This window comes from Sphaerodactylus townsendi, linkage group LG05 (assembly GCF_021028975.2).
Source record: "Sphaerodactylus townsendi isolate TG3544 linkage group LG05, MPM_Stown_v2.3, whole genome shotgun sequence".
NCBI classification, from domain to species: Eukaryota; Metazoa; Chordata; class Lepidosauria; order Squamata; family Sphaerodactylidae; genus Sphaerodactylus; species Sphaerodactylus townsendi.
Genome location: NC_059429.1, coordinates 79,777,010 through 79,801,063, shown reverse-complemented (window position 1 = coordinate 79,801,063; position 24,054 = coordinate 79,777,010). Strand labels below are relative to the sequence as shown.

The window sequence follows — 24,054 nt, the reverse complement described above, 5'->3', positions numbered from 1 at the left end:
GATGGTATGAGTGCCCACAGAGTGGGCTCTGAGTGCCGCCTTGGGCACCCGTGCCATAGGTTCGCCATCACAGGTATATGATGTGTTTAACTGTGGCAAGCCCAACCGCCACATGGTAGAGCTCCATCGGCAGCCTCTTATCACTGAAGCAGTCCCCTGATGTATAGGTTATAAGACCTAGTACTCCAGACTGTGGGGTTGCAGTCACAGGAGCTATGTGAAGATAAACTGTTGCCTAGTGAGGTCAGTCGCACTGAGCAATCATACAGGATGAGGTCCCAAATCATTGAAAGCAGGGAAAGTGATAAAAGCCTGCGCAGCAAGGTAAATCTTACACAACAAATGCACTTCTAATGGAAACGTCTTAGCCTCTCACATCTACTTATTCAGATAACAAATAGCTCTGTGGGAAAGAGAGCTGTAGATTGAATGTATATATTACTTTCAAACAAATATGAAAAGGCTGCTGCATGTGCCTGTATAAATCCCTGTGATCTCGCATGTTTTCTTCTCTTGAATGCTATCGAGGAAGAAGTGAGGAAATGAGACAGTATTGTTACCCAACTGATAGGGAAGCAGGGAAATAGAAGGATTTGTGAATGTACTTATAGGGAATTGATTTTTTCAGAACAGAATGGCTGGGCGTTGGAAAGAACTAAAGGAAATCCAGACCAACAGAGTGGTTTAACAAGCAGGTGTTGTGGGCCATGCTCAACAGTAGCTTCTTTTAGACATCCACTGGAGCACCCAGTTTATTTCTGAGAATGGAAGCTGGTAGGTGGCATTGCTGGGGCAAGAAAGAAGGTATAGAGCAGTGGTGGCGAACCTATGGCACGGGTGCCAGAGGTGGCACTCAGAGCCCTCTCTGTGGGCATGTGCAAACAGAGTCCCCCCCCCCCCCACACACACACATCTAGGCTGGCCTGGTCCACAGGGCTTTATTATTAGCATTAAACCTAAGACCTAGTTTTGGGGAAGCAGTGTAGGTAAGGTAACCTTAAACCCCACTGATTTTCACGCGAAGAACTAAAGCGTGATCCTTTACCTAGGAGTAAGATCGGTTGCTGGCAATGGGACTTGCTTCTGAGTAAACCCCTCCTAGGGTCGTGATTCACCCATTGGAAGAGTTGCATGGTTGCTTCAAAGCAAAGCCACCAAGCTTACTCCCGAGTAGCGCACACCTCAGAGCCAACCATTTTTTTTCTTAACTAAGACCTCAGTATTCAGGTTAAATTGCCGTGTTGGCACTTTGCAATAATTAAGTGGGTTTGGGGTTGCAATTTGGGCACTTGGTCTCAAAAAGGTTCACCATCACTGGTATAGAGCAACTAAAGAAGTTTGTCTGTGTCTAAGATATGGTTTCTATTTTTCTGCTGTTTTGTTTATATATAAAAATAAAATATTTATTTAAAAGTTTGTCTATATCTGGGCATGGATACAGGCTCGGAATACAGGTAGAAAAAAATAAGATAGGCTTAATCAAAGCAATTTACTGCCAGTTTATTTTATGAGCTGTATTGGGAAATTATACTTATCTAGAGGCAGACCAATATGAGGGAGTTGTGTTGCTACTCAGACATTTCCTAGGTTGGAAAGAAAGAGAAGAACAAAAGAGCTTTGTGAAGCCTATTTATTTTGGCTGGGAGTGGTTCTTCAAGTAAAATGCCAGACTGAACCAGCACCGCTGTTAGTATCCCACAGTGTTATAAAAAAGAGCTTACCTGAAAGAGAATGACCTGTCTCTGTTGAGCATCTTGGTTCACTTCTTTTCTCATTCTCATCAGTAGAAGTCAGCCTGATTCCATGTTTGACCCTTGTTTTGGTAAAATGTACTGCAGTTTCTCAAAAAGTCTAAATTGTATTCTGTGGGTCTGGTGAGAAAGGCAAAATGGATACAGAATGTTCTGGTTTTAAATGTGCTGCAATTTCTCAGAAAGGCTAAATTGTATTCTATGGGCCTGATGAGAAAGTTTTAGTGACTTATAAGAACGTTCCAGTTTAGTGACTTAAAAGAATTGAAACTGAGTGGAATGTTGCCCCACCAAAGTTATTTCACTAGGCAGGTTTCTCCTCTAAATATTAGGATTGTCAGCCAGCCAACCATACAGACCTGTCCTGAATTTTAGCTTCTTGAGTGGTTGCCGGAGTTATAGTATTAAAAAAATATATACCAGAGTAATTTCTGCTACTACAAAAATTATCATCAGGAGGTGATAAAGTGCTTCACAGGGAATGGTTGAATTTGTGAGATAATGCCTGTCCATGTCCTGTGAATGTGTAATATCTATGCACTGTGCCCCCGGGTGCAGTAGGAAAGACTGCATGTGTATGTTCTGGCCTCCCAGTCACATGTGTATGGACCAGCCAGCCAGTCCAGAACAGAGATCACACCTCTCCCTTTTAGGTAAATGAATGCCTAACTTAGGACATCTCTCTCAGCCCTTGCAGCATCTCTGTGGCTGGTGTCAATTCCTTTAACTCCAAAGGTCTGGCTCCAAGTGTCGTGCTCTGGCGGATAGGCTGTGTCTTTTTTTTTTTTACAGAGATTCTCTTGTTTCCTATGTCTTGTTACAGGAAAGGAGCTGGAGGTTGGGACGTGTGAAATCACAGCTTTGGACAGAGATATAAGCCATCCCAAGAGGATGATTGCCAGGCAGACGGCACGCTGTGCTTGTAGGAGGGGTCAAGTTGCAGGAACAACAAAAGCAAAACCTGCCTGTGTGGATGGTAAGAGAGCAAGCCTTTCTTCTCTCTCCATTTCTTGCTTCAAAGATCTATGCATCAGGGTCAACAAAGAAGGGGACTATCTTGAAATATGCTGAGTACTCTTGCAGATGCAAACCATGATCTCTTCTAATGTCCCATGATTGCAGAAGCTGCGTAAGCTACCTTTCTGCCCCAAGCTAGACACCCCTGCTAGGGAACCAGAGCCTTGCAAACTTTCAAAAACATGCAGCTTATATCATATTCTTCACCTAGGTATATTCAGAACAAAATTTCAGATAGAAATCAGGTCATATCGAAGAGAGATTCCATGGAAGCAAAGGAGTTGGTTTAAAAAATAGTGTGTGTGTAAATGTTCCCTGAGCAAATAGTGAGTATAGGAGAAAGAGCTTCGGTCTTCTGCAGCTATTTGACAGGTCTGGCTCCTCGCCTTTGGGACCAGTCAAGGCATTCACAGGTTCATGTCTTGCCTCAGGGTAATGAAAAACTTCAGAAACCCATAACAACACACTGCTGACTTTGACTTCCAGTAGCACCAGATTCTGTTTGTGCTATTAGATAATACTGTGAAATATGACCATGTCAAGGTAGGAGTTCTTTGGAGAATTAAGAGCAAAGCCTTGAACTGAGAGGACAGGGAAATAACTGGCCGTCCCCAGAATTGTAGGACAATCCTACAGAGGTAATTAAAAAAGAAAATTCATTCAGTATTGGACTGGTACACATTGCTGCTCCACTTTCATCCCTTAAGATCCCCCTTCACATTCTGAGCAGAAATTAACCCTCTTCTAAGAATGGCTGATTACCCACGGGGAAAGCGAGAAGCACAGGTGGGGCAAGAGGAATCGCATTGGGACAAGAAATCTTGCCCCAACACGCTTCCTCTCTCAGTGCGCCACAGGGAGGAAGTGCATTGGGACATGATTTTTTGCCCTCACATGCTTCCGCTCCCAGTGTGCAGCAGGGAGGAAGTGTCTCAGGAAAGACTTATTGCTCCAATGTGTTCCAGCTGTTAGTGCATGGCAGCTGCCCCATGGGTAATCGACCAGTGTAGTCCCCCGCAGTGGCATACCGCCCATAGGGACATGCTCCCATAGGGAACCCATATTCCCGGGCACCCGGTCATGTGGGGGGGTGGCGGCAGTGGCTGGGTCCCCACGTCCGTCTTCTCCTGTGGTGCAGTGACCCTGGTAGCTTCCCTGGTGACTCCCCCGCTGCTGGGGCACCACTCGCCAATGGCCAAGGCCGCACCTAGCTGCACAGCTGGGAGGCCTCTCTCCTGCCAGGAGGTCATGCTGGCACCCAAGGCCGGGCGCAGCCACACGGCCAGAAGGCCTTTCCCCTGGCTGGGAGGTTGTGTCAGCATCCAAGGTTGGGTCCAGCCGCATGGCCGGGAGGCCTCTCCCCCACCAGGGGGTTGCAATGGCACACAAGCCAGTCCCAGCCACACGGCTGGAAGCCCCTCTGCAAAGGGGGTGCTCTGGGCTCCTGCCCTTCCTGGCCTCCCTGCTGACGAGGAGGACAGGAGCCGGCCTGCTCCTGCAGTGTCCACCTGAGCCGCCCGCCAGAGCTGCTGCTGTAAGTGGAGCGCAGGTGGGGCTTGACCAGTGTTGCCCTGGGGTGCCGTTTTCCCCCGATATGCCTATGGTCCGCACTGGTGAAATGGTGTGTGTCTGTTTTGCAACCTATTCACCTGCACACCTTTTCTTTGAAAGCTGTGCAATTCTGAGGGAGCATATAGCAACTAAGCCTTTTCCTACCCTGCTATTTGATTGGTCCATTCCATCTATTGATGGATAAAATTAGAGTTCTCTGTACAGAAGCCATTGGAAGAAAGGACCAGCAGACCTGCATCCTCCATCTCAAGGAGCGTTGAAAGGTACACATGATCTACTGAATGAAACCCTTGGTCTATCAAGGTCCATATATGAGTAGGCAATAATGACCTTTATAGCTGCCTTTCAGTATGAGGCAGCTACTCTCCAGGGTCTGTCGTCTTTCACACTACCTTGTACCAGATCCTGTTAAATGGAGATGCTGCAAATTGAACTTGGGATCTTTTTCATGCAAAGCAGATGCTCTGCCTGTGAGCCGTTGTACCTCCCCAGATGCAGTCTCTGGGGAAGACCTGGTCACTCAACATATGGCCATTATATTGTGATAGGAATACCAGAAGGCAACTTTTTAAAATCAAACCAGTATCTAGCAGCCACCTAGGTCTTATGGGATAGGACCAGATGCTATGCATCTGTTCCCTACATAGGAGCAGCAGTTTGTTTCAGAGCATTGAGATGGTTTTGACATGGTCTAAGAGAAGAAAGACGGCCTTTGGGAAATGGGTACAAACTGCATGCTGAGCCCTGTAATATCTGGTCCTCCGTTCCACATAAGTGCTCTGACCTCACAAATCAATGTCTTTCCCATCTAGGAAGCCACTTGATCACAGTTGGGGAGCTGTGAAGGGGAAAAATCCATGCAAAACGAGCTGAATGTCCTCTTGGTCCTTTGGGACTTGCAGGAAACCTTCCTGAGGCCTCAGTGTGTGGGCATGTGTTAGCTTGCGTTGCTATGTGCTGTGATGGTGCAGTGATAACACGCTACCTAGTGTTGCTATGTGTGAGAATCTGTCCCTTGTCTGTGGGTGGATGTTTGATACACGCGGTGAGTATGAGGCTATTTGGAGCCTGCAGGTGACTGTTGTGTCATGTTTGGAGGTGTTATTATTACAGTGTAAAGCATCCAAGATTGGATTCATTCTCCTTTTTTATTTTTTTCCCCTTCTGTTCCCTCTCAATACTCTTATCCTTCCTCTTCAAAGGGCTTTTTTCCCCAATTAAAATCACTGATTTAATCAGATGCTAGCCCTGTATTTTGTTCCCATGAAATGGAAGAAAGTGGATGTGTTTCAGGAAAGGAGACAATCTTGCTTGGGGGAAATACCTTGACTATGCTGTAAACCCACCAACTGGAAACCAACATTTCAAGTTTTGTTGATTGTTCTGGTGAAACATGTACCTAAATGTTGTCTTTTTCACTTTTCTCTTTCTTCCTCTCTCCATACTTTCCCTCGTCCTTTACTCCTTTGGCTGTGTCTGGCAGCCCATATCATTGTCAACAAACAATGGTGCGGGATGGAGCCGTGTGATGATGGGGAGCAGTGCTCTTTGCTAATCAATCATTCAGGCTGGAGCTGCACGAGGCAACTGGGACGAATAAAAACAGTCACAGTAAGTAACTGCTTGGGCTTCTTTTGTCTACTCAGCCCAATATGAGGCAGAAAAGGGGCCAAGAAACCTGCTTATTCTGGGCATGCTGAACTGAGGGAAACTGTTGATGGGAGCTGGGAAGAAAGGAGTGGTTCCCACTGGGGCAGAATGGGAAAGCTGTGTGTTTTTTTGTGTGACTGAAGAAACTCCTACGGAGACCATCATGGTTTTAACATAGCTGTAGGGATACAGTTCTGCCTAGGTACCAACTGAAAGGAAAGATCAGGGGAGGAGGCACAAGACCAGGTCTGTACACTTGCCGAATCATGTCAACCTTCATTTTGGCAACGGTTCTACAAACATAGCCGATCGTTGACAGCCACTTGTGTGTATCTGATCTGTACATAAGTATTTCCCCAGTGGGACAAATAGTAGCTCCCTAGGAACTGAGCATTTCTGACATGTACTTCTCCTTATCCCTCTGCCCACACCTGTTAAAAGATACATGATGTTCCTGAGTCAGCAGGTTCATCTAGCTGAGGTTTGTGTGCTTTAAGATGTTGTGGCTGACCAAGGGCAAAACTTCTGCTCCCTAATATTATTTTTAAATACAGAAGCCAGAGAGGGAGGCTGGGACCTTCTGCTAGCAAAACGTATCTCCTATTACTTAGCCACATCTTCTGATAGGGACCTGAGAGGGCTTTAGCAGATCGACTTGGGACTTTACACAGGCCAGGCAGTAATTCTACCATGATGCTTCTTCTCTTCTTGCTGTTTTCTTATCCCCCTGAAAAAATAGAAAAACTAATCGAAATAAGGTTTGAATAAGCAGAATTTGCTGAGTTTATTCAACCCACTTCTTTTTTGAGCTAGAGAAAGCTGTGTATATGAAATGTCTGCACAGTATGTATAATATTCAACTCTGTGTCCTCAAAATAAACTGCCCTTCCACTGGAAAATGAGCATTTCCACAGTCTCCATCAAAATGGAGAGGCATTTCAATGACCACTGCTATCTAAACACCCCAGAGAAAAAATCCCACTTTAGGGTACACTCATCACATAATTTACCATCCTTCCTTCCTCCATTCAGAACAGCTGAAAAAAACGGTTTCCTACTGATAGTTTGTTTCAAATTTAACATGCAAAATTACAGTAAGATGCTCTAATTCCAAAGACACCAATAGTTCCCCACAAAGGCAATGATTTATTTACTGTCAGAAGATCCTGCAATTTGTCTGGAGTCACCAACTCACTAATGCACTAATGAGCATGTTAACCCCAGGTATTTCTTCACACTGAGTGTGATAATATTGGCAAGGCGAACTAGCCAGAACAGCATGTCTTTGGGTTGAGGACCTGACATATTTTGTTATTTCTTTCCACTTGCATTCTCATGAACAGTTGCTTCTTCAGCATGCTGAATTTGTAAACAAGAGATACCAAAGGTCTGGCTTGCCTGGAAGCCATTTTCCTGCATCCTGGAAATGAATAATTTATGCTGAGAGAAGAGCAGTTTTTCAGGTGGCTTTTCAGAAACCCAGTGCAGTACAGTAGTATCAGACTATGACCAGGGAGACCTGGGTTCTAATCACCATAAAATCATACATTTCACCAGGGGTATACCTACTTAAAACAGCACCCAGAGCTCATCCAAAGTGCTCAGCCCCCACCCCGTTCAGGATAGGGGCACAGTTGAATACAGGTGAGTGGGATCAACTCCACTTGCTGGTGTTCAACTGCGCCCTCGCCCCAAACTCCAGGGGGGTTTCAGACAGGTGTGCAGTTGCGAGGCGGGCACCACAGCCCTGTGTGCCCCCAGAAAGTGGTGCCCAGGGCTCTAGCCCCCTTCCCCTGCTTCCTAACTATGCCACTGCATTTTGCTGGGTGACCTTGGGTCAGTCATTCTGCCTCATCTACTTCACAGGATATTTGTAAGGATTAAGTAGAAATGAAAGAACTGTATACCCCATCCTGAAATCCTTGAAAGATCAGTTTAGACATATGAAACTGTTCATCTTGTCATACTTGTGTTTCATTTTCCTGAGAAGTTCCTGTCTGACTTGGACAGCAGTGCAGTTTGGACTGAAAACCAAGGTTCTGCACACATGTGTGGTCAGTATTCAAGCAGATACCTATGCAAAAGTATATTTCCTGAACATGTGTTGTCACTGAACAGCTAAACAAACAGCATGAAAAAGAAAAAGTGTTTCCCTGCCTTTAGTCCAAGCTTATTTTTATACAAGTCTTAAACACTAAACGGAGACTTATGTAAAAGCCCCCAAAGGCTGATTTTCAAAAGTGAGTGTTCTCCTCAACAGTTCTCTAAGAAAGATCATAAAATACTGAACCAATTCAAAATTGAGCTGAAAAGAATCTTTTTGGTTATTGATTTAGGTTCTGCTATTCTCTTTCTCCCAAGGTCAAATATTTTTCATTCTCATCCTGTGTATTAGCTTGAAAACAATATGTCTCAAGGTGAGATTGGAGGGAAATGTGTCTAGAAAAGATTCGACTGGATCTCGCATCTGGAGTGCCCGGGGGGGGGGAGGGGGAGGGGGGTTCACCTCATAAACTATTGAGAAAAAAATTGCTGGGAGAGTAAAGCAAGCCTGAGGCTGTGCTGAGCTTTGGCTGAAATTGTAGTGCTGTTATTTCTTCCAGTTTATCCTGTGAGTGCAGGGAGGCATTGCCTACCTCTGCTGCCCGGGGGAATTAGCCCTGCTAATAGAGTTTGCACACGGACCACGTATGAGGGCTTTGCCAGCTATTAATATAACTGACTTGCAGGGCCACACATCAGGCAGTTTGTTTTCTGGAGTTCACCACAGGCACACCAGGGATCACTCTCTCTTAGGCCATATTAAAGAAGCGGCAGCCTTGGCAGGTAGTGATGGATGTGGATGTTTCTTCAAGCACAGAGGGGGAATAATGAGGCCTGAAGAGATACCTGGGCAAGCCTTTTCAATACAGGGAATCAACAGCATAATTAAAGGCCCTGGATTACTGTCTCGGTATTGAGCAACTCTGAAGGGGCATTCACACATCATAGGCTATCGTGTTAGAATTGCAACATAACCATCATTTGAAGCTGGATTCTCCTGTATGGATGAGACAATTCAGCAACAAATGGTTGCTAAGATGCTGTGGCATACATGAAGGATCATTAAATAATTGTTAATGCCATTCATCTTCAGGGCAAGCAATAGTAACAGCCTCTTGGGCATGGAGTAGTACCCCAGGGAACTAACTTCTACTTAGGCTGGCAGGTTTGAATCCAAAGACTGTGTCTATGCCTTAAATGCTCGGAGCCGGTCAGAGTTGCAGTTAATGCAATCTCCTCTCCCAAATTCTATTCCTCCTCTGGTCCCTCCCCCTTAGCCTCTTTTTCTAATTTCTGCACAAAGAGACTGGTAAAGGTGCAGGGCATGAAGGGTGGCCCCTACACACACCCCTCTCTCTCCGCTTTGGAGAATATTTCAGATGCAGGCAGTTTTTGGATTGGTTTTAAATTCCGTAGTGTCGTTTGAAATCCTCTTGTCTGCCATTCAGCACGCAGATTTACGAACTATATTTGGCCTGCTAAGGAAGAGTGCTGCCTCCCAGTTCAACTTCCTGGTGCATCCTGCAATTTGGGAGCTTGCAGCTGGACTCTGGCTGTTTTGAAATGTGCCAGCATGCTGGCTGCAGAGCAGGGTGAGTTGGCTGTGAGCCACCAGAGGCAGGCAGGGACAGAGAGGTCAGGAGTGCACAAAGAGTCCAAGGAGGAAGAGGGAGGAAGTGCCAGTTAATTTCTTATTCTAAAGGCACTGGAGTTGAACAGCTCCTGTATCAACACCCCCCCCCCCCCATGAGCACTGTGATCCAGGAGCAGCTGCCAGGCAGCTCAGCATGAGAGGCCCAGAAGTCTGTGCTGCAGTCAGCTCAGCAAGTGAATAACAATGAATGGGAACTGGAAGTTGCTGGCGGGAGCCTCCAGAGTGCACCAGGATCTTTTATTAATGCCAGGGAGTTTGGGGGAGGATTAATTCTGTTCCCCATAGAGAAACACAGATGGGCACTGCCAAGCCAAACCTCCCACTCATGCTTCCATGCAAATTGGAAAGCTCTGGGCATTGAACCAGACCCTGAGGAAGCTCCTGCACCGTTCATAGAAGCATCGACAAAAACCACCACGAGTCAGAGCTTCTCTTGTCACTATATATAACATTCCTTACCTCTTAAATGAAGGGAGAAACAACTAGTGTGTTTTCCTGTTGCACAATGAGCAGAGCGCACTGGTGGCTAAACACAGCGTAAGCTTACCTGTGCACGTCTGTGTGTGAGCTTGCGAGTGAGCTTTGGCACAAAGAAAAGTCGGAGTCGTTTATAGTTTCTATTCTAATAAAAAGAGTATTTATTAGTGAACTCCATTCTGGATAGAAAGGTAGGTAGATAGGTTCACTAAGCTATCCTGTTCTAGCTGGATGGAGACGGAGGCACGGAGCACCCATCCTCCTTCTAGGCATGGTGAAAGTAAGATGGAGAAATGTGTGAGAAGAAGGTGGAAGGAAGTCCCTGAGAGTATCAGTCTGACATCAAAGGGATAGCGACAGCATGATAGAGTAAAGGTGTCAGTTAATTTCTTATTCTAAAGGCACTGGAGTTGAACAGCTCCTGTATCAACACCACCACCACCCCTCCCCCCATGAGCACTGTGGTCCCTATTTAGCCTCTGGCTATCTAGTAAAACCCTCTCTGTGGGTCGAGGCAGGAAACAGCGTAAAGTCTTCCAACATCAAATAGGAGCAGCAGTGCAGTTTGTCTAAGCCTACAGTGAACTCAGACTGGAATAACTGTCGGGTTGGACTGTCATAGTCATGCTGGGAGTAAGTTGCAATCCAAAAAGAGCAGCCTAACATCATGTTCTTCTCCTTGACATTTTGCACATATTTATTTACTATACTTATAGTCTGCCTTTCTCACTGATGCTCAAAGTGGATTACACACTGTAAGTTGATGACAGTCCATATAATGAGACATCTAATAAGCACAGCATAGATTGATACAATCAATATGTGGAGACATCAGTTGAACTATATAGCGGAACTAAGATTACTGAAATCTGAATGGGCATGGGATATTAGGCATGATACAGAGTATAGATATACTGAAGGAAAATGGTTTTGTATCAGTAGAAAACAATGAAGTGGCAACAGAGTAACCCATGCAGTAAGGTAGCAATATATCCTCTACATAGTTGTATAATCTACAGATTTCATATGAAGTGCCTTCCCAAACTATTGTGTTTTAGTATGTTACCTTCACGCATGTATTTATTTAGCACATTTTTTACCTTCCTCAGGGTAAACTTGGAACTCAGGGTAAAATAGGAGCTCAGGGTAAAATAGGAGCTCAGGGTAGCATATGTGTCACTCCACTTTCCCCTCACAACTATTCTGTGATGTAGCTTAGGCTGAGAGTGTGTGACTGGTCTTGGGTTACTCCGTGAGCGTGCATGGAAGAGTGGGGATTCAATCCTGGGTCCAATATCTACTACACTAAGCTGGCTGTATCCATAGTGTCCCTGTCAGTATAGCAGTTGGTGATGTGAAGTGTGTGTGTGTGTGTGGGGGGGGGACATAAGGACATTCACAGCACAATGAAATTACAATTTCCCTAAATATTACTTGGTGGAGGGGCAGAACTTGAACCAACACTGCTTTTTTTTTGGCTGCAGTCCTACATTAAGGCAAACCTTTTCACTTAATCTCAGGTGAACTTTTATTGAGATAAAGGAACCTGCTTGAAGCCTGGTCTTCCATATATAGAAGTTAGGCCACATCTGGGCCTGTCTCACCTTTACTAGCTTATGTTCTGCTTGGTTACAACTTGTTTTTCTTGGCAGACGCTGTGTGTCTTTCACACTTTTAACAACAAGCTGAAATTAAGTGGGTAGCCCTTTCCCTCACATGGGAATACAGCGATTCAGAGGTCATTAATCTTTCATCCACAACGAGCACACAACTGTATTATTGATTGCCCTCCTTATTTTATTAATTTATTACAATATTTATATCCCATATTTCTCTACAACCATAGCTATACAAGGTTCCTTCACAACAATGTCCTCCTTACAGTAATAACTGGGTAATGACCCCCTAAAAGAATAGCCTTACATTTCTTACAGAAGGCAAATGACAGAAATGACACTTTCTTGGAGAGGGCAGTCCATAATGCTGGAGCTACTACAAAAGAAAAAGAAATAAAAGGTCTGTGCTGTGACCAAACTGTCAGCTCAAAGGGCACTAAGAGGAACCCCCAAAAGATCTGAGATGGTAAACAAGCTCCATAACAAACTAATGAGTGGAAACTGGGATACAAAAACAATATTAAACAGGGCAGCTTTATTTATATATTTATGATAATATTCATGCAGTATACAGAGCTATTGCATTCATTCAACAACAGCTTTACGTCTAACTGCCACTAGGCAGTGTTTAATGTTGAGTTTGATTCTTATTTTATTGTGCATCACTTTTTCAAGGGCTTGGGAGAGAACCTGGGCATTTGGGAATTTATTTTCAGTGCACAGTGAGCAACAGAAAACCATGAGAAGAAGGGGATGCCTAAAAATCCCGAATTCCTTCCATTCCCTCCACCCCCAACATTATGAATTCCCCCAAGTTTAGTATATTGTATTAGTGGGGAGGGTGTCTTTTTCTCTTTATCAAATGCCTTTCCAGGGCAATTTTTTTCTCTATATTAAGAAATCCCCAATGATTTAGATGTCCATGAGAGGAAAGCATTCCATCCCTTTAATGATGTGGATTGTCCTTTTATGTACCCTTCCATCTCCATAGCATCCCTAGATGTAGTGCCCACACCTGTTCACAGTTGCCCATATTGCAGCTGCACCATAGATTTATTTAAAGGCACATATTCTGCCTATTTTATTGCCAGTTTCTTTAAAAACCGTAGTATAGAATTAGACTTTTCCCAGTCTCTGCTATAATGAGTTGACATCTTCATTAAGCTGTCCACCATAAACCAGTACATCTCTTCTGATTTGCTACCACCTGTTCAGAGCCTGGTTAGTTACCACTTGTAAATGTAAAGCTGGGATTTTTGGCCCAAAGCTGCATTACATTAATTGCCCATCCATCCTGTTTGGTGAGATACTGGAGCTTTTTGCAGCCTGCTTATTTTTTCACCATCTTAAGTAACTTGGTGTGCCTACAAATTTTGCTACCTCACTTTTCACCCTGCCTTCTGTATAATTTATATATAAATCAATTAGCACCAGTCCCATCTGAGTTCACTGCGGAACCCCACTGCTTCTTCTCATTGTGAAAACTGTCTATTTGCTTCTACTTCCTATTGTCTACCAGTCTATGTGAAGACTTGGCCTTTTATTCCATGACTTATAAGTTTTTTGGGGAGTTTTTGACACTGTGTCAAAAGCTTTTTGAAAGTGCATGTATACTGGGTTTATAGGATCACTTCTACTGATAGGTGTTGAAATTTTTAAAGAGCTACCAAAGGTTGGTCAGGCAAGTCTTCTCTTTGAAGAGGACCGGCTGCTTCTTTCTCATCAAGATTTGTTCTTCTACACATATGCACATTCTATCTTTAATCATATTTTCCACTAATTTGTTTCCACTAATTTGTTTCAATAAGGTAGAACTGTTACCTTATCTAGAAATTTTGTCAGTTACATCTACCCAGTCAATGAGAAGATAGTTGGAGCCAACCAATATTATTGCAACATTTTCTCCTTTAGCTACTTTCTGGATTTCTTTTCCCATACCTTCAATATCAACCAGAAAGATAACAGTAGTACTTCCCTGATGCTAAGTATTTATTTCCACCATGATGATGTGAAGGAATTGATTCCACTTTTCCATTTATGGGACCCCCTATCCCTCCTTAGAAAAGCACCATCTCCAAATATTCTCTTTCCTGGACTTTTTATAGATTTTCATATCCAGGGATAACCATCCCGCCAAATTATTTTGTTCCTGCAGGTTTTTGGAATGGCCACTGCATCTATTTTCTGTTTCAGAATCGCTACCTATCTTGGCTTAGTGATGACTAGTATTGTAATATAAATATTTGTACACTTTGTCTCTCTACCAATAGGCTTTTCCTGTGCCTTTTGTCCTAGAATTTTTTGTTCTCCTACTTATTACCAAACATAGAGGTAGAACTTGTGTAGTTCAGTGGTAGAGCACATACTTCTCAGATGGAAGATCAATCCTTAGAGTTCAAGTTAAAGAATCTCAGGGAACAAGTATTGGGAAACACTTCTGTCTGAATCCCAGAGAGATACTGCCAGTTCTAAGCTAGAAGGACTTGCTGTTCAACTCAGCATGAAGTGTACTCAAGTTCCACTTTGATGACCGGAAACATTTCTGCTGTCATCCCAGAGTAATGAGTCATCTGGGATGTTCTGCAGCTGCTGTTATCTTTCCCCCAGAAACTGGTTTCAGAGTTGTGTTGTGACCTTTTTGATGTTAAACATCAGCAGTCCGGTTCCACAGCAGCTCAGGTAGAGCTCATCTCTCTTCTACAGACTTCTTGTGCTCAAAAGGTTTTCCCATGTCTGACATCACCACCTCATCCGCACATTTGAGATGTACATAATTTTTTAGGCTGTTATGGGATTATAAGTCCACTTTGGACTTTGGGGACTGGGGCAGGGGGAAGGAAAGGACATGCTCATCCATATTTATCAGACACGATTGCCGATTTGGCATGTCCTGTCCAATTGCCCTGGCTCTGTTTTGCATCATTAAATATTCATGCAAACTGGTTGACAACATGGAGTGTGCACATTTTTGCTGCTGAATCATTTATGTACAATCAAGGAAGACATGGAACACTGTTCATGTTCCTATAAAGAAAACCTCATCGATTCAGCTGCAGTTTCCCTTCAGAAGATTTTAAGGCAGGGCAATGTGTCTTTGCAACCCCTGTACTTCTGGCCTCAGTCACTGGCATTGGCCTTTCTTTCGTAGAAATTTTGTTTCATGAGAAGTCGTCCAAAATCACATCAGTGAACATGGAATAGTGATAACATTTCAGAATCATTCTGGAAAAATACAACAAAGAAATTCTGATTTCTGTATAGACAGGAAAGATCTTTCCCATAGCAAAAAGTAATCCCTTTTGCACTGAACTCTCCCCAGCTTTTAAATAAGTGTCTCCTACCTTTTTGCTGGTCGTGAATCCACTCTGATCTGATCCTATAGGTAGAGAGAGTGCCATAACTCAGCAGCAGAACATCTGCTTGGCAAGTAGAAGGTCCCATGTTCAATCCCCAGCATCTCCATTGAGGAACAGGTGATGTGAAGAACCTCTACTGGAGACCCTGAAGAGCCACTGCCAGTCAGACCAGGGGTCTGCAACCTGTGGCTCTCCAGATGTTCATGGACTACAATTCCCATCAGCCCCTGCCAGCATGCCCAATTGGCAGGGGCTGATGGGAATTGTAGTCCACAGGTTGCAGACCCCTGGAGTAGACAATACTGACTTTTATGGATCAGTGATCCCTGATGCAGTATAAGGCAGCTTTGTGTGTTCGTGTGTCCCTCCAACCCAGCCAGTATTTCCAAACACTTCCATTTCATTCTCCAGTCTAAAGGAAAATTAGGGAAGAAAATTCAGAATGTACTGTCGAAGGCTTTCACGGCCTGAATCACAAGAATGTTGTGGGTTTTCTGGGTTGTATGGACATGTTCCAGTAGCGGGTACAACGTCAGGAGAAAATACTACTGGATCATGGCTATACAACCTGGAAAACACACAATATCCTAAAAATTCGGAATGAATGTACTTAAAGTTGTAATGATCTGCTTCCTACCAGCACAGTTCATGTCAGTGGGCTGAAAAGGTTAGCAGCAAAATGCAATAGACGTAGGTCACTGAGTGTACATGCTCTCATATCTTGCCTTCATCCCATCTCCTGCAAAACTTTAGCCCCTTGATAAAGCACTGAATTTCTCATCACAGTTGTCAGCTTTTGAGGTGCCTGCTAAGCCTCCGATACCTTTTGCTGCATACTCGGTACATTAAATGTTTTCATCTTCTTGGGATTTGTGCCTCCTGTGTCTCTGGTCTTTTCTCCAATGCAACACAACAAAAAAGGTCTTCTGGCCCTGGCACGCTGGTCATAGACAAAGGGAGTGAGTCAAATAGATTTTTCAGCATGTTCCACTGTGAAAACTTGTGTTTTCATTTCATAGAATGGTAGGTGTATCTTAATTCAATGAAAATTTGAAACGGGACTTGGTACCACTGAATCTCTGAGGTATAAGATTTATATTTAAAAACTTGTATTACAATGGCAAGGAGAATGGTAGCATGATATCGCCTAACTCTCGTCACATTGCAGAAGCTAAGCAGCAGTGTTACTTGGATGGAAGACCACCTAGGAAGACTCTGCAGAGGAAGATGATTGCAAATCATCTCTGCTTCTCACTTGTCCTCAAAGCTTCTGTCACCATTTATGTATATACGTATTTTAATGGCTTGGGTTCTATGGCTACGTTCTGCATGCACTTTGCTCCACTCACAGCACATCTCTCTTTCTCTGCTAATAGTACTTCCATTTCTGCAAGAACCATGGATTTTGGTAAGCCTTATGCAAACAGCAAAGTGAGCTGTGTTGTGGCTGAAATGAAGTGCATGTGGAATGTGTTCATAAGGTCCAAGCCTTAATATTTGGATATTCTCATTTAGTATGTGACTTACCCTATTACTTTTTAGCTATGTGCGCAGGGGTGGCGAACCTTTGGCACTCCAGATGTTATGGACTACAATTCCCATCAGCCCCTGCCAGCATGGCCAATTGGCCATGCTGGCAGGGGCTGATGGAAATTGTAGTCCATAACATCTGGAGTGCCAAAGGTTCGCCACCACGGTGCTAGGGGCATCTCTCTCTCTTTTTTCTTGAAGGTGCTCTAGCTCCCAAAAGTTCACAGATGGGTCACATAACTGGCCATGACAAAAAGGTCTGCAGACGTTCTAATCTGAAAGAGGAAGGGGTTAGGGGTTTTGCATGCTGAAAAAAAAACTGTAGTGTCTGCCTGCAAAAATGGTGGGCCTATGAATAAAATTGAGAAAGGAAAGGAGGGCTTGTATTTGATAGCACATAATGAACATGTTGTTTGTAGACTTTCCCTTTTTGATGAGAGTAAGGAATTAAAATAGGACTGCTAGATATGGTAGTACGAAACATCAGTGGTTTTGTCTTCAATGCAAACATTTAACAATGTGATTGGCACTGATGAAATGGTGCGATATGTGCCCCTGAGAGATGTTTCGTGAGCAAAATCCTAGTGGAGTGCAAGGGCAGTAGTGAGGGAATGTACTCTCAACTAATCAGTTCCAGTTCCTGGTTTTAAACAATTGCTGCTATACAGGGCAGGGGCTGCACCGTCTCTGAGTTGTGCTAGTTTCTAGTCTACCTTTCCACTTTCCAGGCATGACTTGAGCCCATCCCAGCTCATGTGTGCCCCTGGTTTGGGGGAGGAGCCAGTGTGATGTGGAGTCAGACAGATTAGTTTGGCAGATCAACATGTCTGCCAGACGAAAGTTTCCTGCCTCTGCTGTAGATGTTTATAGGCAGTGTGGAAGAGACAAGTATCTACAATGAGTGAGCAACTGTTGTTCTGCCTTCCATGTTCTAACCCCTCATGGATTTCTAAGGTACTTTAAGACATTGTTAAGAATATCAAGGAAAGAATTCCAAATGATGTGTCACATTAAGGAGCTGTTTTCTGTTGTAATGGATTAGAGCTCCTTTCACCGGTTTGACATGACATTAGCTTTCCTGTATACCTGTTCTATTAACTTGTCTTGGCTCTCTGCACAACTGTCTCTTCCTTTCCAAACACATGAGTAAAGATTAACCAGTGCTCATTTGTCTGAAACACCCAAAATGTTGAGAGGAAAATGTCCATTGTGTGAGTAGAAACTGTCCACTGTGCCAGTGCACCTTGACAAGATCAAATGTTAAAACTTTCCTCTATTTAAAAATACAGCATTCAAGAGATGTAGCTACCAAGTCCTGTTTCAGCCACAGACCTTGTTCTGTGGTGCAGACCTTGCTATCTATATTTCTAATCCCTTTTGTAGGGCAGGAAGAGACCAATGGGTCCTTACAAATGTTGGCTTAGCTCTCTACTTCCTCACCAAAGCTAAGGTTGAGGCTCTGAAAAGATCTCAGGAACTCAATAATGGCTTGGATTCTGTAGTCCTATTCCATTGAACCAGTAGTAGTTTTTCTGTCAGAATAGCTTTTCTGTTCATGGAGGAGGGAAGACTATTTTTGCCAATTCCTACTGTGACAGAACAGATCTGCTTTGATCTGCAGGCCCTGTTCTACTCAGCCCTCTCCCTGGGGTTCCCAACTCCTCCCAGAGGAGATTCTCTCTCTCTTTCTAAAGTAGTTGCTGCCACAATCTGACCTTCTTAGGAATTTCCCACTGAGGAGGGTCAGGACTAGGCTTGGAGATTCAGGTGCAACAGATACCAGATTTGGCCCGAATCTGGGTGAATTTGGGCATATTCGAGCCAAAATTAGCCGAATATGTCCTGCCCAAATATGAATAAATCTGAATGCAAGGTATTTTGACTTCTTTTTGGTATTTTTTCGGTGTTTTTACATTGCAGCTTGCAGGGAGCACATTTTTAAGGCTAGCAGCACCACAATATCAGGTGCTGTGGTGAAGTATGGTTCGGGGGGCAAAGTTATGGACCCCCAAAGGGGATGCCTCCATCCCCCATTATTTTCTATGGGAGCTAACAGGAGATGGGAGCTACCCCTTTGAGGGGGGCAGGTTCAGAGAGTCCTGAAAGAACACAGCCAGCAGGCTTCATGTGCAGGAGCAGGAAAACAAAATAAGCCTTTTGGGGGCCCATAAAATTGAACCCCCGGAAGCAAAGCTCACCATTGCTATTACCAAGAAGGTCTCCTGGAGCCACCTTGAAAGTTTGGTGCCTCTATCTTCAAAACTGTGCAGCATGCTTACATAGAAATTCCCCATTGACTAAAATGGAGCCAAGGCACTACAGAGCAGAGAATCTTGGGCAATTTCCTGGGGTCCCTGTCAGGGGTGTATTTATAAAGCTAGTGACACCACAATTTCAGGGTATTATCCAGAGACTGTTCTGATGATACCACCCAAGTTTGGTGAAGTTTGGTTCAGGGGGGCCAAAGTTATGGGACCTCAAAGGGGTAGCCCCATCTCCTGTTAGCTCCCACTGGAAACAATGGGGGATAGAGGCACCCACTGCAGGCCACAATGCAAAACACACACAAAAAACCCAAAAACAATCAGAAGGACCTGAATTTTTCAGGTTTACCCGAATATTCAAGTGTATCCAAATATGTTATTTATCTTATTTGGGCATGCAGATAATTTTATGCCTGAATAAATCCGAATCCGAATTTTACCGAATTTCTAGGGTATTGACCAAGCCTAGTCAGGACACACACCCCTCCCAGCTTCCTTTCCAACTCTGAGGCCTTGTCTCTGTGTCTTTTGCATCATAGAGACAATTTACAACCTGGTGCACCCCTGGAAGGATAGCTGCTTGCAAACTGACAGCCTCCCCCCCCCACCCATTTTGGCACCATGTTACTAGCATATCCAAGACAGTTGAGGTCTGTGTGGTACAAACCTTCTACCAGCATCTAACACTAAAAAGTATTTATTAAAAAGGAAATGTTTACAAGCATACTTTTAGAACAGCACCAGATTGAGCAAGGAATTCAAAAGAAATGAGAGATAAAAGCAATTCCTCTCTCCCTTCCTCTAGTCTATATGTACCCTATCTGTTGTTAGAATAGGGTAGGCTCTTAAGCCTAGGATGTCACAGCTGTCTACAGATTCTTCATTACCTGGAAGATGTCCTTCAGCTCCTTGGGCAAGCATATGGCCAAAATGGCTGCCTCCTCCAGACTTCAGACAAGAGCTCTGTTCCCTTCAATATGTTCAGCCAGAAGGACCCTTCCTCCTTGATTTAAAAAATTTAATCAATTCCCAGTTCCAGTGCCCTTGTACTGGCCAGTCTGGGTCAAGGAAGCCTTTCCTACTAGCTCTAGGCATGGTCTTCTTGAGGCTCTTCTATCCCTTTTAGATCTCCAAACCTGCTTGGAGAAAGGGGGAATTAACCATCTCATAGACTCTTACTATCCTCATCTGCATTTCTTTAAAAATGGCTGAGGTGAGGCAGGTAAGCAATTGAAATGACTTCCTCTCCCTCCTGCCCAGAGGAAAAAATATTTAAATGTTCCCTCCAGTGGTGAGGAGTAGGACAGACCATAGTTCATGCAATCGGATGAAACCTGGAAGTCCTCAAAGGGGGAAAGTCATTTCTTCACACCCTCCTTCTGCTGCCGATTCTCTCTGCTGTAGATTTCCAGACTCCCCACACTGTCCTTTGGGTCCCCTGATTTTGGGAGATGAAGGAGTCTGTGGTGAGAGTGGGAGGTGAGGAAATTGTCTTCCTCTAGAGTAACTCTACTTGTTTTGCTTAGGACCCAAGTCAGTGTCTTACAAATGTCTTTCAGGAGGCACTATGGAATATGTACAGATTATACTTTGATGGAACTCAACTCTTTTTTTAATGGTTTGTTTTACAGGTCTCCTGACAGCAATTGTGCACTTGCCTGTGAGGGCAACTTCTCCCTATGTACTGAAGCTGCAGTTCAGAGGTCATCTGATCACGAGGGGAAAGGATCAATCTAATTCTTCAGCGTGGGCTCATTCACATGAATTATGGTCCATCTCACCTAAATTTCCTCTTGTGTCTGCACATATGCCACACAGATTACTGGATCAACATAAAAGGGTTGTGTGTGTTTTTCTTCTTTTCCTTGCCCAAAACAAATATGTCTATTTATGGCTTATTTTGTGAATTTTTAATCTGAAATGCAGTTTTCTGTAGACTGTCTTCCCCATGACAACAGAGGAATTTGCCACGGTACCCAGGATTTCAACAAGCCTCTTAAACTTGGGACATGTCTGCCTCCTTGAGACATATGGTTATGACAGACTGACTGAGGCAGTTGCTAAGAATCTGGGATGTTCTCCAGTTGCTGTGAAGAAAATGTTCTCTTTTTTTCTGGTGCCTCTTTTGCTCACTTCCACTAAGCCAAAGGAGGTGAGAAGATACCGAAGGAACATGTCAGCTTTGCCTCTTGATCCATCATCTAGAGGGAAACTGTTTGCCAAAGGCTGAGAACAGCAAAAGATCATTGTAAAGCTGCTGTCAGAGCAAAGTGAAGAACATGGACCAAAACATGTATTTAATGAGTTTCTCCTCCATTTCTGTACCCAGTTTTTTATCTGCCCCAATTTTCTCCTAGTAACAGATCACCTCCCCAAATAATGGTTGGAAATAACTCCTTGGCCACATCCTATTCACTATAAGCAAATTCAGAATCTAGAGCAGAATTGATAAGCTTGGTTGCCTGCCATGTATTCTGATTGCAGAAGATATCCTTCGTATTGGAGTTTTCATGACAAACATACGCTGTCATTGCTTTAAAATCTGATTCCTGCAAGCATTCACCACTTTTTCTTGCTGTACCACTTTGTTTCTTCTTGTAGATCAGCATGAAGGATATTTGCTAGCTCAGTGAAGTGGTGAGGAGTAGGGCAGACCATTGTTCATGCAATCGGATGAAACCTGGAGAGGAGGGTCTGGCTTTAGAAAGCAGAAACTCCCTTCCAAAGCACCAGTTTGGTCTGCCTGGAAAATTTAGGAAATGGTAGTGGATAGAAAACAGCAAAACTTTTCGAATAGCTTCCTCTTGGATTGCTGCATTATTGAGTGGAATGGTTTCTCCCAAAGGTATGTTCTGTAAAAATTAAAGCTGCATCCCAGTAGCAGTTCCTTCCCATGGCACTGTGGTGCTCAACCAGCAGTGAAATGAAAAGCACCACAAACAGGAGGTTCAGGTCAATACAGGGATTTGGTGCTATTTGCTGTTGTGAACTGTGCCAACACCATCCCAACCCTGCTGGATCCCAGCATGTCATTTAGACTGGTGGCAAACAGCATGAGATTGGTATAGTCTGTGATCTGCATGGGTCAGGAGCAGATGAGACAGCAGTAATAATCCTTTCTCTAAATCTACCTATCCATCATGGTTTTATCCCAGCCTTTCTCCAAGGAGTCTGGGGAAGCTTACGTGGTTTTCCCATCCCTGTTTAAATCCTCACAACAGTCCTGTGAAGTAGGTTAGATTGACAGTGTGTGACTGGCTAATGTGCTTTGTGGCAATGTGGAGTTTAAATCCTGGACTCCTAGATCTTAGTGTGATACTTTAGCCAGAACACTACACCGATTCATCCTTGTAGCATTCAACACAACAAGTACTAGTAACAGATCACAGGATGATCTCTGTTATGTTCCATTATCACTACAACTACAGCCTTTGCTGCACCTGATTTCTAAGAATAATTCCATGTTTTAGGCATGCATGATAAACCATGTGCCGTTTTAATCTCTTTTTTTAAGTTTACACTGATCACAGCTGTCTTGGACAGTAAGGTCAAATCTCACAACAAAGTATAGCAGAAAATTGCAATGTAGACATTCTCAGACTTTATCAGCAAACTTCATGGATAGGTTTCTGTTTTTGCTCACAATCTGCTCTGGTTGATTTCAACTTTTCCCCTGACCTAGAAATGAAATGCTTTTCATTGCCTCCTCGACCCACTTGTGGTGACAAAACGTTAAGCCGCCCAGACTGGCTGGTTGGTACTGATCAATGATTTTATAATCCCTCCTCTAGTAAGTTCAGATCTTTGTCCTGTAAATATCAAGGATCTTGGGTTCCTGTACCATCACCCTTTTTCTCATTGTGAGTTGGACTCTTTGTTTTAAGGGCCTTTTCCACTGTAATAAATTTCCAAGATTTGTGATGTCAAAAATGTAAGGAAATAAAATTCTAACTTTAATAGTCAAAGATGAACACACTTCTTCCTGTGTCCATAGCTGGAGCACTCTTTCCTTTGTATGTATGCTCAGCTGCAAAGTACTATTTATAGCACCCCTGCAGTGGGTGCCATTGCACTCATTCTGCATTCCAAGTCAGAGCGCTGGATCCAATTGAGCATTCCCATGGATAGAACAATTTCTGCCCCACAGAGTGCAACTTTCTTACCTCCCCTTTCCTGCTGCAGCTCAAAATGACACCCCGTCATGCCCCGGGAGCCTGGATGTCAGGGATAGAATTTTGAGGGCACTTCAGGCAGCAGCAGAAACAAGAGAGAAAGTTGTGCTCTTTAAGTGAATGTTGTGCTCTCTGGGCAGAAATTGTTTCATCTACAGAACTGCTCAATTGGATCCATGCCTCAGTCAACAACTCTAGAAAAAGGGAGCCGCTAAATATAGGAAACAGACAAAAAGAAAGACCTAGGCAGATAGGAAGCTGATCTAATGAGCAGTGAATGTATAAACACCTGTAGATGGATTTGGACATAAGACACAGGAAAAGGCATCCCACTGCAATGGTGCTGAGCATCAGATACCCCACTTTCATGTCTTTGTGAATTCCCTGGCATGAAGAAGCTTATATAGTCAGTAGGGTGGTGGGAATGCACTGGGAGGAGATGTCCTGTAAAAAGAGGGGGGTGGGAGGGCTGTCAATCTCTTTGGTCTCCGAAGGCCTTGCTTGTGAATTCTCCCCAGAGGTGCTTCCTTCTTCCTTTCAAATCTCTTGTTCTCAGTTTAAGGTTTGGAACAATGAAACCATAAAACTTAAACAAGGCCCATATGAAAAAACACCTCCCTTTGACTCATCTTCAGTCTCCAAGAAACAAGCAACAGAATAAGTACAATGAAGGTCGGAGCCCTCTAAAAGACTGAACTTTTTGCTCTAAAGTTGCTCAAGAAAGCATGGACCATTTATTAAAACATGGTACATTCAATTTTAGCCTCAGTTGGGACACATAAAGGCATTGCAAAAGGGCATGTACCAAGGAGTCCACTGACTGAAGGGCAGGGGCGGAGTGAGGGGGAGCTGTGCCCAGGGCACGCACATGCCCTGCACCCCTGCCGTGGCGCCGCCTCACCTCCACGCCCTTGCCGCAGAGCCACCCAGGGCTTCGCGCCCACCGTCTCAT

General features: G+C 44.0%; 1 protein-coding gene across 1 annotated transcript in view; it reads left to right on the top strand.

The window, feature by feature from the left end:
* The window catches only part of LOC125433586 (chemokine-like protein TAFA-5), a 34,747-nt gene extending 11,852 nt beyond the window's left edge, over positions 1-22,895 (top strand). The window contains exons 2-4 of the mRNA XM_048498217.1: positions 2,575-2,727; positions 5,824-5,951; positions 20,562-22,895. Of these exons, the coding sequence (XP_048354174.1) occupies positions 2,575-2,727; positions 5,824-5,951; positions 20,562-20,570 (290 nt within the window). The 3' untranslated portion in view covers positions 20,571-22,895. The remainder of the gene's footprint in view (positions 1-2,574; positions 2,728-5,823; positions 5,952-20,561) is intronic.
* Positions 22,896-24,054: the final 1,159 nt, after the last annotated feature.